Source organism: Etheostoma cragini, chromosome 13 (genome assembly GCF_013103735.1).
Source record: "Etheostoma cragini isolate CJK2018 chromosome 13, CSU_Ecrag_1.0, whole genome shotgun sequence".
Lineage (NCBI taxonomy): Eukaryota > Metazoa > Chordata > Actinopteri > Perciformes > Percidae > Etheostoma > Etheostoma cragini.
The window spans coordinates 23,727,989-23,743,314 of NC_048419.1; the positions used below are offsets into that span (position 1 = coordinate 23,727,989).

Sequence of the window (15,326 nt, forward strand, 5' to 3'; positions counted from 1 at the left end):
TCTGTCCAATCTGAGGACTATGGTTACCTGGTCCTCAGGTCTCTGCAGGGTAAATCCAGACAGCTAGCTAGACTCTCTACAACTAAACTACTTTTAAATCACCAGAGGCCCCACCATATCCAATATCATCACGATACTTACCTCATGAAAAGAAATAAAGACGTTGAAAATATTGCGATATTCTGCGATAAATTTTGCAATTTAACACCTTCTATTTGAACTTCAAATGATTTCCCCAACGATTTGTTTTACGGAAAAAGATACGTTTCTCTTTGTTCGTCTCACTTCCATTTCATTGGTGGAACATGGGATTGTCAAGGAGACAAACTGAGCCCCACTGTCATAAAACTTAAAATTATAAAATAATAATAAATTGCTTAAGTTGTAAAAAAGTTAAATTCTAATGTAGAATTTATATAATAAAAGATCGACCATTGACCACTTCCGCCATAAAACTAGCTTGTGAAGAACCCGGACTCTGGGTAACCTCGACCGGACCCTGTCCCACTGGACTTTTGAAAACATGGCGGCGGCAGTGTTTATTTTATTTTATATACTACGCAGTAACTCCACTTCTCTCATAGACGATCTATGGTCCCAGGCTACAGCAGCTCCTCTGCTGTGAAACGGGGCCAGGTAGCTTACTAAAGGGGGGTGTGGCGTTAACTTCCAGACAAGTACAAAAACTCGAGTTATATCTGGTAAAAATGTCAGCGAATCGCTCTCCGTGTATCAGTTAAATATCACACCAACGGCCAACGGGCCAACGGCCATCTCACGGGCCGTTGTTGACGTAACGTTCACAACACCAGAGTGTGACGACACGAGGTCACGACACCGTAATGGTGACTGCTCCGTTATTCTTGACACATCCGTGGACTGCTCGGTTAAAAGTTACCTGGCCCGTAGAACTTCTTCCCTCTGGTCACGTCGAACACTTTCCCGTTGACAGCCATGAGGATCCGGGGATCCTGGACTCCATCGTAGGGCTTCAACTCTGCGAGGGTAAAATCTCTCTTTTTCAGTTTAGGAAGCGGCTTTTCCACCTCGCCAAACTCCTGTGGTTTGTCCCCGCGGAAGATTTTGTACAAGAGGAACAAACAGAGGCTGAGCAGGGTCAGGTTTAGCGGGGAGGTGAATATCTCCTGAAAAATACCACCAGAACTTACTTCGCTTCCTTCTGCTTCAGCCATGTTGGGTCCTCTCTCTGTCCGAGCGGCGTGTGCGCGCGTGTTGGGCGGGACTTGTAGAGCTGATAGGGCTCAACCAATCACAGCAGCGGCCTGAGAGGCGTCTGGTAACGGTTTAAACCAATCAGATTCGCTGCGGACCAAAACAAAAACTGATATCCAGCTAGATTAATAAATCCAGATATTGTATATTAACTATCACAATATAGGCTACTTACATTTCTGTTTCTATTCTTAATTTAGGGCTGCAATAAACGCTGGTTATCATTGTTGATTGTGTTATTTTTCTTTTTATAAATCACTGATTATTCGTGTCAGAAAATAATCAAACATATAAATAACTGAAACAACCTAATCACATGAAATCCTTTCTGTATTAATTGTATTTTGATGTCAATACACTAAATATAGCTGACTGAATGTGACAATTTATTTACAGTTTTCTCATCTTTTGCACAATCCCCAAATTACTACATTTTCTCTAAGCAATATCTAGCCTACTTGTACTTTATGTGAAAGCTTTAATGATAAATAACATTTTTCTGGTTCCAGCTTCTGGTTTTTTCAGTCTTCTTCAAGTAGAAAAAAGTATAGATAAAATATATAAAATATAGCCCTGTTTTCCAGTTGTATATTAGTAAAGTAAATATAGTTATATTTGGTATAAATAATCCAAATCTGCAAAGTAGCTGGTAACTAAAGTGATCAAATAAATTTAGTGGCATCATTAATGTTTATGACTAATTGATAATTCAAAGACAGAACTGGAATATAAACACATTTATAATATTTCATCAGTTTGGATTAACAATTTGCATACAGGGAATTTAACTTAGTAGCTTTTTGTTCCCACAGTACATACAAAGGAATAGACATTTAACTACTATGTACAGATGTACAGACTACTACTATATGTAAGTGTGTATATAAATAGTCTCGCTTTACCAGACCTTCCACACACTGTGGAGTGGAGTATATAAACAGAGTGTGTACATACATACAGTACATATGCCTACATGTACAAAGACAATACATGTAAACAAATAGCTCTATAAGTATTGTAAACAGTGATCCTGCTGGGCTGGAACAAATGATTGCTTGAAGGACTTATTAATATGACCAGAGATGGCAAAAGTGCTCACATCCCGTACTCAGGTAGAAGTACAGATACTTGTGTTAAAAAATACTCTGGTAAAAGTAGAAGTACTGATTTAAGTTCTTTACTCAAGTAAAAGTAACAAAGTGCAAGCTTAGAAATGTACTTAAAGTATAAAAGTAAAAGTAGCCTTTTTAATGACAAAGATAGTGAGGAGTACTTTCTGTATTTAAAGCTGATTCTGGTTTTCCAACGTCGCCCCAGGTGTGTCTGTTAAAACACAAACAGAGACAACTTCTCTCTTTTGATGCTTTATTACAATCTAGCATCAGTATAAACATGGCCGTGGGTAGCTCTGCTATGGCTGTGTGTGTGTGTGTGTGTGTGTGTGTGTGTCGTGGTAATAAAATAAATAAATAACATTGTAAAGACTACCATGGTGCTAGTAAATAATAATAAACCCACTATTAATTACATTATCTTAATGCAGTGTAAATGTAGCATGTAAATAATGCTCCTAAAATACAAATGTGAGCAAGGGCGTTCAACAGGCTCCATTATAAATCAACAGCCAGGTGTGACCTAGGTAACAGGTGTAAACTAGGTAACAGGTGAAGAATAACAAAATCCCAAGCTAACTTTAAATGTGCCAGAACTACACACCAACACAACAACAGGCTTAAATGAATTGATTACACAAGTTATACGATTTACAGTTCTGAAGGACGCACACAGACAATCTCCACAGATTATCCTCCGGACAGCTAGTCTCTTTATCTTTCCTCTCTTTTGTTTCCGTGAGACGTGCGCGCCCACTCGCTGCGTGAGGCGCGTGTCCGCGCTGTTCTCCGACATGCACTCACAATCACACCTGATGAACAAAAACTAACGTAACGAGCCAATTTTGTAAAATGTAAGGAGTAGAAAGTACCGATATTCATGTTAAAATGTAAGGAGTTAAGTAAAAAAAATCGCCCAAAAAAAACATAGTAAAGTAAAAATATCTAATAAAATCTACTTGAGTACAGTAACAAAGTATTTGTACTTTATTACTTCCCATCTCTGAATATAACATGTTGCTTAGCTAGCTATACATCTTAGGTAGGTGGATATGACAGTATATACAGTGATTATTTGACAGATATTTATGTGTTTAAATTATGTAATTAATTCAATTACAGAAATTAAACACTGGTTCCACACATCCGGTGATTGCCTCACTCAATCCGGGCACTTCCCCCTCCTGGAAACCGCCGTGTGTCACCTCTTTGGTTCCCACCCAAACAAACAAAGCTCATGGAGCTCTCTCCCCCCTCAGAAACAGCTCCGTGTCCGGCCAGCTGATCCCGTCAGTTAGCTGGACTTGTTATCCGAAAATCAACCTCCTGTTAGCCGGTTGCGATATCTGTCTCCAACGGTATTTAACTGACGGTTTGTAATTCCAGCCGTTGCGCAACACTAACGTTAACCTAGCTAGCTAGCTGCGAGTCTCCCAACAGCAGCAGGAGAGATGCCGAGCCGTTTGTCGGTTACAGGCGGTACTTAACAACGGGTTTGACAAGCACGGATGAGCAAGCACAGCCCCGGTTCGGCTCCTGCTCGGAGAAGATCAGATGTTGAAGACAATCTGTTGAGTCAAGCTAGTAACCAGGTGAGTGTTTTGGCGTTAGCTAGGTTAGCTAACGTGAATGGCTGCTATGTCATGTTTGTCCCGGTGAGGCAGTGATGGGACAAGTACTCGAGTAGAAGTAGTAGCTATGCCACAGGGTAGAAATACTTGTCCTGCGTTTAGTAAAAGTACGAAGGCATTAGCATCAAAATATACTAAAAGTAAGTTACTCTTTATGCCGAAAACGTAAAATATATAAGCTAACGCGGAGGTGTAGCTAGCTTACTTAGCTAGCTCGGAACGTTACAAGTATAAGTACAAGTATTGAAATACCTGGCTAGCTAGCTAAGTAAAGTACAATAACATAAACATTATATTATTTAGCTAAGTACAGTACTTGGTGAGTTAAATTGAAGAACAACACGTTTTTTATAATCATTTTTAAAACGCCATTTTTGTTTTATTAAGTTGTTTTTGATAGTTGTTTAGCTAGCTAGCTAGCTAGCTACATATTAGCTATTACATTTTGAAAGAGAAAGTTTTAAACTTAAGCGGCGACATGGTTAAAAAGTCAAGCAGGAATTAAATACATGTAACCTTTTATTTTTTCATTTAAAATCAGTGTAACGTCAGGTAATACAGCGAGAGCTAATGCTTTGTAGGTAATTCATCTATTTACACAATAGATGAGAGAAACGTAGTCGATTAATCTATTTGATTACAATATGTGTTAACTATTATCAAAGTGTTATCAGTAATATAAAGTCATGCCACTTAGAAATAGAGGTTATACAACTAACTCTTCTTATCCATATCCCCTAATGGAAATTAACTAAGTATATTGAGTAAAATACTGTATACTACAATTTTGAGATACTTAATGTTTCTGCTACTTTATACTTCTTCACTAATACTATTGTCATATTTGACGTATTTAGTGGCAGTTCTTATTACAGTTTGGCGGAAAAGGCGAAATTATTAGATTCTTTACAAAGATGAGTTAGTAGAAAAACATGTCAATGTGTGCAGACACAACAGAAGATAAGAGGAAGTGATTTTTTTTTTCCTTCTAAATCAAAAGTTTAGAAAATGGTAATTGAGTTTCATATCTCCAAATAATGTATTATTTAAATTGTATACATGACATCATTAGTATTGCTACTAATTTGTTCCTGTGTTGTTGTATCCTGTCTTTTCACCACACAGCACTCTGAGCAGCCGTGTACATAAACCACTCTCCCCCCTCCTCCCTCCCTCCCTCCTATTTGCTCTGCTGCGGTCCCATCCTGTGCTTTTCCACTCTAGTTACTATGACTGCAATGCGTGTGGACGCCAAAGTGGTGATGCTGGGGAAGGAGAGCGTGGGGAAGACCAGCCTGGTGGAGAGATACGTTCATCACCGCTTCTTGGTTGGACCGTACCAGAACGTGAGTGTCCGCTGCTCTGCTTTAATTTCCATGTCAACAATGAAAGGCCCACAGGGATGTTCTGGTAATCAGGCTCAAGTCTGTGATCATCTTAAAGCTTAAAAGCACTAAAAGTAACTCATGCAGTAGTATTATGGTATGTTTCTTTAAAAACATGTCTTTCTTTTTAAGTATTTTGAGTTGTTCATATTAACATCACATGGAAGTTATTCACACGTGCCTTTCTCTAAAATCGAAATAACAATGTAATTGCACATTTTACCTATAACAATACATGAACGGTAATTACATTTATGTTGTGATTCTAAGACGGACTCTGTGTGTTTTTTAATTTTCTTTATTAAGTTTTTAAAAACGTCTTGTGTATGATGAAAAAGTAAATAGGCTTTACAATCTGTTCCTATTGGAGCAAATGCTCCATGTTAGCGTAGGACGCAGAAGAATATTCCAACTCAAAGGTCAGAGAGTACTCAGTCTACAGCGAGTTATTTGAGTTTCTGGTGCTTGTTTTCTCTTCCTAACAGACTATCGGTGCTGCTTTTGTTGCCAAACCAATCCAGGTGGGAGAGAAAGTGATCACCCTGGGAATATGGGTGAGTTGGAGTTACACTACTGTCACTTTATCATGTCGACTGTCTCCAAATGTCTCCTTTGTATGGTTTATAGCTTCTACTTTTTATTCTATTTTAGTTTATGTATGTCTTATTATTCATTTTTCTTACTTTCCATACTTTGTTGTTGTGCTGATCCTCTGCTGGGAATAAATACAAATGTGTCTTAACTTATCTTAAAGGCTACCTGATATGAATTTAAGTATTTGTACTACATCAGTGCCACAACAACTAACTAGACTACCTCAGCCTAAACTAACGATAAAGATTAAAAAAAAAGTAAGATCAAAATCGATGCAGCAGAACCAGAAAGTCTGTTTTTACTTCCCGCATTCTTCCTTTTTAAAACCTGGTGCCTACATTATCCACAAATAGGGCTGCACAATTTTACTGAAATCGTAGTATGGACTGGTGAAATATCCAAATCACAAGTAGGGACCAATGTTTGTTAAAAGCCGAATATGTGTCAAACTATTCTGAATTAAGTATTGCGGTGCTGCAGAGGCGTCCCGGCCTACAAATCATATGCTACAGACTATACAAAAGATCTTTGTTTGGTACAGATCCTCGCAAAAATCACGCTATATTCATCAACTTTAATATTTTTCAATAAAAAATGTGAATAGTGATACAAAAGTGATCATTCCCTACAATAGTGTGAATCCTACCGCAATTGCAAAATATTCGTACTTAGATTTTACCCTGATGTGGTTCAACCCACCCACAATGCAGTCTCTCATTGCCAGACCTATCTTCACAGCGCTGTTGAGGAAGGTCTGGCTACACCACACATACATCCTAGGATAAGAGAAATAAAAACTCTGGGTTTTTTGCATTTATTTAAACCAATGAGAATTGTCTTTTTGTCAAATTGAGTGTTTACACAACTTAAATAACAGTGAGGGGAAGTTGGCTTGGAGCTGCAGGGCGTGTCACACTGGGGATTACTCAGCATTTTAAGCCCGCATGGGGGTTGTAGGAATGTTGACTATCTAACATCAGCTCCGAGATATACAAAGGCATAGAGATTTCATGCATGTCGACAGGAAGCTGGATCTCAGTTTCATTCTGTCCTCTTTGTCTCACTCAGGACACGGCTGGATCCGAGCGCTACGAAGCCATGAGCAGAATCTACTACAGAGGAGCCCGGGCAGCCATAGTCTGCTACGGTAAATATACTCGCTTTCTAATCATCTTAAGGAGAGTTTTCAGGTGTCATTACTACACTGCTCTTGCATTGCCACCACAGTGCTGCGGAGGAAGCACAGCATTCTGGGATGGGAGGAAAACCTGCTGTTGTTTTTTGGCATTTCTTTAAACCAATCACAATCGTCTTGGGCGGTGCTATGCTCCTGAAGGAGCCACGGCGCCGCTGCAAAACAGGTTCAGGAAGGAACTTGTTTTGGGGGAACATACCTAACAACGGTATTATCGCTGCAGAGATCTAAGGAGCAGTCAACCATGGTCCTCAGAAATCCACCAGAGTTTAAAATTTATAACACAAAGAAAGAGGAAGGTAACAGACATCCGGCGGCACCTTAACAAACTCGGAAGTGGAACATCGTAGATTTAGACTATTACTCCACAACCTCTGGTGGCAGTACGGGGGGTCTGCTAGTATTTGGGCAGCAACAGCTGGATGCATTTCTAAATTAACTTCACAGCATAGAGAACTGAATGCACAAGGCTTCTTTTTGTGGTGTTTTTAATGGGGAACTGAGCATTGTGCTTCTGATACCAACTATACCTGGGGAATTTGTCTTGGTTTTGATTTGTACTTCATGATATTTTAGCTGACTTCTCAAGATACGTCTGGTAGTGCCGAGAGGCTGGACTCCACTGAGTCTCCGCAGGTTTAGGGCTGCAACTAAAGAGGATTCTCCTTTTCAGGTTGATAATTGCAACAGAATTTGTTTATGTGGTTTTATTTTAAAAAATGTGAGCTTTTTCACTTTGTGAACCTATTTTGTGCACAAAAAAGATATAGAATAAAGGAAAGGGGGGATAAAAGCCAAAAAGCATAATATGAGTATTTTAAGGAAAGAGTGCAGTCTAGAAATCCCTTTCCCTGTCAGTGTAAAGTGTGTTTGAAAATAATCAGGCATTTCTAAAATAATAAATTTTTAAAGTTGTAATAGCAATACCATAAAACCGGGATAGTTTTGCTGAAGGTTATCAAATCGGCTCATGCCAACTCTGTCCACATTGGGGAACTTTGTCTTTTTTTAGAAAACAGCTGATGGCATTTCCCAGCAGATTAGTCACACTGCTGTCTTGTTTTATTTAACATCTCCTGTCAAGTCTTCTTTTCCCTCTACCTTTTTCTGTTGTGTCTGTTTGACTGGTAACCTTTTATGACAGTTTCTTTTATATTCCTTTCATTTAACTCTCCATTATGAAAAAACAGTAATGTGGTAAACTAGTTGTGGGTTCTAGTTTTGATATGACCATATGCAGGGTTGTGTTTATATATCTTTCTTTCTTTTGGACTTTCAGACCTGACCGACAGCAGCAGCTTCCAGCGAGCTCGCTTCTGGGTGAAGGAGCTGCAGAACTGCGAAGAAGTAAGCGAGCGTTTCTTATCAAAAATCAAATGTAGCAGCTGAATGTAGAGGAAACAAAGTGGCAGGAGCACTTTGGGTATCCTTTTAACCCCCGGTGCTCATATAAGGGAATAAAGTACACGGAAAAAATGAAATACTGAGAAAGTCATTAAAACAACCATGTTCAGGCACTTGAGGTCGGTTTCAAACAGGTGATAAAAGCCCTTTTTGTTCAGAGTTGTGTCTAAATGGCATCGGGGTGTCTGTCTCTCTATAGTCAAGTTATAAATACACAGGGGTGAGCTTGTTAAAGTTCTGCAATACGACTGCACTCAGTGACGTGTTTTTATCTGTATTATTTTATTTTATCTGTGTATTTACTCCAGCACTGTAAGATCTACCTGTGTGGCACAAAGAGCGACCTGATTGGAGGAGACCGGAGCCTGCGGCAAATCGACTACCACGACACTCAGGACTTTGCTGACGGTAATTACAGTCTCCCGGTTATAAACCTGCTGCTCAACGCGTACTTTTAACGGTTAGATTTATGATTAACACGTTTGTGCCGGATGCTTTGCGCCGACACATTACATCTACCGCCGGTGACTGCGTTGCGCAACTCTGAACCCCCCGCCGGCTGCTGCGTGGCGCAAAGGATCATCCAGCCCTTCATCATCATCATCATCATCATCAACCACAAACTCCTCACTATCTTCCACCTCAACGTCACTGCCCTCGCTGTCTAACTCCTCCTCTGTTGGAGACATTTTCTCACTCGTCTCTCAAAAATTCATAAACAAACCCACGTATGTCTGGTTGATTGACATGATTTTCAGCAAACTACGGTACATTTTGGTGGTCATATGGCTTTAAATAGCCAACAAGACCCGCCTCGTGTGTATTTGAACCAATGACGAACCAGTGCGTTCTCTGCTACACGCGTCATGAAAAGACCGACGAATACAGAATGCCGAGCCACGCAGGCGGTAGATGTGATGTGTCGGAATGAAGCATCCGGCACGCATGGGCTAACATGTAAATATAATCACTCTCTTGGGATTTGTTGATGTAGCAGCCTGGTCTCAGGTTAGTTTAGTGTAAAAAGTCAGTTGTTTCTGATAACTGTACCGTTTTAACGCTCCACTGCCGTGCTGCCTTCATTAGGATGTCGGGCCAATCAAACGCAACCGGTCAATGTGCTTAATTTGGCGTAATTTTTGTATTTTGTTTATACACTGTAAGAGAATTGTTTGGTGATATTTTGCTTACATTTTAACAATCTTTTGAGTTAGTTTAAAAAAAGAAAAGAATTCATCAGAGCTGCATCTGGGACTTTTCATTATTGATTCATTTGTATTTTCTTATTCATTTAATTGTGTGCTCTATGAAATTTCACAAATTGCTTTTCTGTTCCGACGCAAGCTGGGATCAGAAGATTTTTTACATTTTTGCTTTAAAAAAAAATTACATGAACATATCAAAATAGTTGCCTATTGTTTATTTTTACATTTTGCTGGCTATCTCACACACACACTCACACACTCACCCCTTGTATGAAGTGGATAAACGGGGTCTGCGGAGGGCAAATCAGTTTAGAGTTTTCCTGACTGAGAGGAGAGTTTGTTTACATTGACCATTTTATTTGTAGTTTGGACACAGATGGCCTCATCAGAAGTTTTTTTTTTTTTAAATTAAATCTTTACAAGACTTTAATTTGAGCAGTGATGTTGGTTATGAAATGTTTTGGTGCCTGTTTGCCATCAGGAGATAAACCAAAAGAGAGACTGGTGTGACAGTGGATTGTGCAACAGGAGGCTGTTTAATCCGTTTTCTTGGAGTTTCAGTTTCATCAAACTGCAGTGAATCTTAATAACTTTAAATGGTTAGTTTAATAATTGTATGCCACTTATCAGCATCCAGATAACTTTAATATAACTTCTGAGAAGTACTGAAAAGGACTAGTACTTGGCCAAATCATCCCTACAGGTATACAGTTGCATTCCAAGTGGTTATAAAGACTCAGATTTAATCTGGTTAACCTGTAGAAACCAGTTGAATGAGTTTTTTTTAGTTTTAGGATTAGTCACTGTGTTAACAACCTGAGAAATAGGAAACCAAGTTGTCTACTCACACGGACATTTCTGAGATTATTAACTGCCCAAACTGGGGAATAATGAGATCACTAAAGTGCTTGTAAACGTCTTGAGCATGGAGGTCAAACATTCATAATCTGCTTTAACCGTCAGCGTGCGTGTGGACTGACCGACGAACTGATCTAACCTCACTGTTTTGGGTTTCTTTCACAGAGATCGGGGCTCAGCATTTTGAGACCTCCAGTAAAACGGGAAACAACGTGGGTGAGTCACCCCTTCAGTCATCGTGCAGAACGCATTTACCACCATCACAGCTGTGTTCTTTCACAATCTGTCAATTGGGGAAATGGGTTTCCCTTTGGAACTCTGATATTGACAAATCTGGACAACTTCTAACATACGTAAACACCCCTGATTGTAAGAACATCCAAACCAACTTAATATAAATTGTCAGGGCGGGCTTTATACAATGAGGGTCAGATGATCAACAGTAACGGTCAACCACGTCACCAAAGAGCACATGGGTTGAATTTGTCAACAACAAAGATGGCTGCCGCTGGAGAGTTAAGATGTGTAGATTCCACCATTGCGTCCGTTATATAGAACAGGCTTTCCCTGTTTCAACATCCAATAGAGAAGTTAGCTGGTAATGTCAGCTATAAACTATATAAATGAAATGATCAATAATCCATTTTATTTCTACGTTATAAACATCTGTACGAAATGGCGGAGAGAGAGAGAGAGAGAGAGAGAGAGAGAGAGAGAGAGAAACTGAAGAGAGGGAGCACCCAGCGGCATCAGAACAAAGCCATGAATCAGAGAAATAAAACGTGTTTTTGCTGATTCATCTCTAGAAATGCAACTGTAGGAAGCACCGTTCAACACATTCATATTTGCACGAAACAAAAGATATATCCAGCTACAAACAAATCTAAAAGTTGGAGTTTAGGACGACAGAGGCATTTTTAGTTGAAACACGCTCAATAATCACAGCCCAGTGGCGCAGACTCAGTCATATCCTGACTAGAATCTGAGAATGACGACGTCAGGCTACTAAACAGCGTATTCCAGTTGGGTATTCTGAATAAGGCCCTTTTCCGAATTTAAAATATTTTTGGTTTTTACCACAGCAAGCTCTGTGTGTTGCTATATGGTTACTGTACACTAACACCAGCCAACAGTTTGCAAGGCTGCAGACCCAAAAGGAGGAACACAGCTACTGTAAACATTATAAAAGACTTGGATATCAACAGGCTATTTGAATATGCGCTCACATCGCTACGCCGACCTTTTCAAGAAGCTGGTTGAAGGAATGAAAGAGGGACGCTGTGTTCCCATGTTGCAACAAGTCTGCCACCGCTGGAAAACTTAGAAAAATCCTCTTCTGCACGGCTACATGTAAACGGGAATATTAGTAGAATATTCCCTTTCATTTGCCATGTAAACAGCTTAGTTGGAATATCGTCTTTTTTGGAATATTGGGTAAAAAACGTAATGTTATATGAATGTAAACGTAGTCTTGACTTCAGTACTAGTGGTTAAAGTACACTAAAGTTAGGGCTGTACAATTAATCAAATTTTTATTTCAACTCAAAACAATGTGCAAAATTGTTAGTTTTTTCGATCACATTACGTTTTTCAACTTTGATTCTGTCTTGTTTTTAAAATTTTTAAATAAAAAGTTAAAACGGGAAGATTACTAAAGGAAGTTTGAGTTCAAGTTGTTTTCACTGTTGATCTGTTTCACTGTTTTTTTTAAGTTCAGTTAATGCAACATCGTTCCAAAAACCAACGAGTAATAATGTTAAATAATTGTGATTTCTTCCATAATCGAGCAGCGCTAACTAAGGTTAATGGAGCCTCTCTGAACAAATACCGCTTGTTGTTATGAATGGGACTGAACCTGTATTTAATCACTTCATCTTCTTCCTCTGCTGGACAGATGAGTTGTTCCAGAGAGTAGCTGAGGATTACAACAGCACGGCCCTCCAGTTTATGTCAGGTGAGTGCGTCATTCACAGACACACACTGGTTGTTTGTTTGTTTGTTTGTTAAAACAAAACTAGCACAACAATAACCCACACCTTGTTTGTTTAATCCCTACCAGAAGTCAAACAATAGAAGTAACTGAGTCTCTAACTGTGTTTCAGCGGAGGAAACGGGCGTGGACTTGGGCCAGAAGAAAGACTCCTATTTTTACTCCTGTTGCCATAACAACTGATGCCGAGCAACAGGAAGGGGAACAGACGCGGTCTCCTTCCCTCGGCCGGAGTAAAAACCCGGAAATGCTGGACGGACGACCAGATAACTCTGCTCTGGAGCTGGGATCCAACTCACAAGAGAAGAAGAAGAAATCAGTACTGCTTACTGTTCATACCTTACTATACATGTTTATTACGTTAGTGCCATAAAGACCACGGAAGAGGATCTACTGCTGCTGCCACGGTTACTGGGTGGGAGAGGGGTCCAAAACCCTAAACTCTCACCTAGTTAACTTCCTTTTCTTCTGAGCTGGACCCTGGGAGTACACATGTCTCTGAAGCTGTTACAAAGAGGGATCCCGCAGAACCTGGACTGGGAGAAAACCTGATAGTTGTAGCGAGGGCAGTGCTTCAGGACGGTGGATGCTTTGTTTACAGCGGTTGGTTTTGTTTACGTATTTAGCCTTGCTGTGGAAAGCCGTCTGTTAGACCTGCACATCTGCAATGATGCAAATGTTGGGGGGAGCCAACTACGATATAAAAACAAAACACTCCGGTGTTTCCAGGTATACCTAATTAAATTAAATTCCCTTTTTTGTGTACAAATCTAGTATAATGAAGTTATACAAATGAGCTTTATAAAGGCCTTAATACCTGCAGTAGAAATGTGTGTGTTCAAAAATCAACTTTCCAGAGCGTTGGCTCTTTAGCGTTATGGATGTATTTCATCAACTGGATACAGCGCCACCACACGACCAGTGGCCACTCGTGGTACTGCAGAGGTAAAGATTCATCGATTAGTTGTCAATAAATAAGTTGCCTACTATTTTGATAATTGATTAATTGGTTTGAGTAATCTTCAATGGATAAGAAAATCTGATTTCAGCTCCTTAAATGTGAATATTTACTAGTTTCTTCTCTCCTCTGACAGGTAACTTAATATCTTTGATTTATGGACAAAACAAGACATTTGAGGACGCCATCTCGGGCTTTGGAAAACAAAATATTTCACAATTTTCTGACATTTTATAAACCAAACAACTAATCAAATAATGGACAATAACCATAATAAATAAGTTAGTTGCAATAAAAACACATTCTTTTCCACATAGACGACCATCATAAAAGAGACATCTTTAAAACCATCGAGACATCTTAAAGGGACCGGCAGGTAAAGGTAAACCCAGACGCTGGACAACGTTTCCCCGGAGAGACCAACTTTAGTTCAAATGAACGGCAAACGTCTTCGGAGTTTGGTATCCAGCTGCTGTAATACATCCATAGTGGCAGAGTATCAGATACGTTATCCTTCCCAGCACAAGCTACCATTCAGATTTCAAGGTTCCCAAAACGCCAACATCTCTGTAATTAAACTGCATGGAAGAAGGTTTTAAGAACATTTGCTTTTCTACATTCAAACTCTAAATGTTCTATTTTGTTATGTCAAAATGCACAGTACACAAGTGGAAATGTGACTGTCAGTCTTTCGGTGTGTTGTGGCAGTGAAATGTTCCTTTTTAAGAAACACTTCCACCCCCCCACCGTGGTGAGAAATGGCTTCCCAACACAGAAAAAAAAAAGAAAACGTCGGTGAATGTGTGCCAACACGGCTAAAACTGTCATTACAATGTCCTCCGAACAATATCGACTGCTGTATTTAACCTAAGACTCTAATTTATTGCCTTTTAAGTTGTGCTGACCGGAAGAAGTGCGGAAGAAATAATAATAAAAAAGGACACTATCAGTTTCCTCCGTATTGCTGATTTGATGTGTTGATATTTTGATGCACTGTAGTTTTTAACGAGGGCTTTCCGGTTTAAACTACAAACGTTTTAAAGTGCGTTCCATGTGTACTCGGTAGTCAGATTCTCGCCTAGCCCGTAGCTAGCACTCAGCCGCCGTTAGCACGCCACTGACGTCACTTTGACTTTACATCTGAAGCGTTTAAAGACTATTTGTCCGTTGTTTATTTCTAAAGAAACAACAATGTATAAAAGGCTCCATTGCCTCATACCTCACGTTATGACTCCGTAGCAGACGTTATGGTAAAAATAGGCAAACGATTGTGTCACAACCACGCAACTTTCTTTTGCAAAGTCGACAAATCATCGTCAGCTGTTTAGTTTTAATTACTAATGTTTACTAGCATGTTGGTTAGCAGTAATTAGCCTGTGACTATGTTAATGTTGACTAGCATGTTAGCAGTAATTAGCCTGTGACTATGTTAATGTTAACTAGCATGGTAGTTAGCAGTAATTAGCCTGTGACTATGTTAATGTTAACTAGCATGTTAGTTAGCAGTAATTAGCCTGTGACTATGTTAATGTTAACTAGCATGTTAGTTAGCAGTAATTAGCCTGTGACTATGTTAATGTTAACTAGCATGTTAGCAGTAATTAGCCTGTGACTATGTTAATGTTAACTAGCATGTTAGCAGTAATGAGCCTGTGACTATGTTAATGTTAACTAGCATGTTAGTTGCAGTAATTAGCCTGTGCCTATGTTAATGTTAACTAGCATGTTAGTTAGCAGTAATTAGCCTGTGCCTATGTTAAT

The 15,326-nt window shown here is 39.4% G+C and overlaps 2 protein-coding genes across 3 annotated transcripts in view; one reads left to right on the forward strand and one right to left on the reverse strand.

Moving 5' to 3' along the window:
- The window catches only part of pgrmc1 (progesterone receptor membrane component 1), a 4,652-nt gene extending 3,420 nt beyond the window's left edge, over nt 1-1,232 (reverse strand). Inside the window, exon 1 of the mRNA XM_034889775.1 lies at nt 899-1,232. Within this exon, the coding sequence (XP_034745666.1) occupies nt 899-1,193 (295 nt within the window). The 5' untranslated portion in view covers nt 1,194-1,232. The remainder of the gene's footprint in view (nt 1-898) is intronic.
- A 2,277-nt stretch (nt 1,233-3,509) lies between these two features.
- On the forward strand, nt 3,510-13,314 carry rab24 (RAB24, member RAS oncogene family). 2 transcript variants are annotated; one of them, XM_034889774.1, is made up of 9 exons: nt 3,510-3,937; nt 5,102-5,322; nt 5,847-5,915; nt 7,024-7,102; nt 8,430-8,497; nt 8,863-8,962; nt 10,783-10,833; nt 12,512-12,571; nt 12,720-13,314. In XM_034889774.1, the coding sequence occupies exons 2-9, from the start codon at nt 5,206-5,208 to the stop codon at nt 12,788-12,790; spliced, it is 615 nt and encodes a 204-aa protein (XP_034745665.1). In that variant the 5' UTR covers nt 3,510-3,937; nt 5,102-5,205; the 3' UTR covers nt 12,791-13,314. The 2 variants fall into 2 exon arrangements, with proteins under 2 accessions (XP_034745665.1, XP_034745664.1); XM_034889773.1 differs by having other exon boundaries at nt 3,512-3,937; nt 5,201-5,322.
- The last annotated feature ends 2,012 nt before the right edge of the window (nt 13,315-15,326 follow it).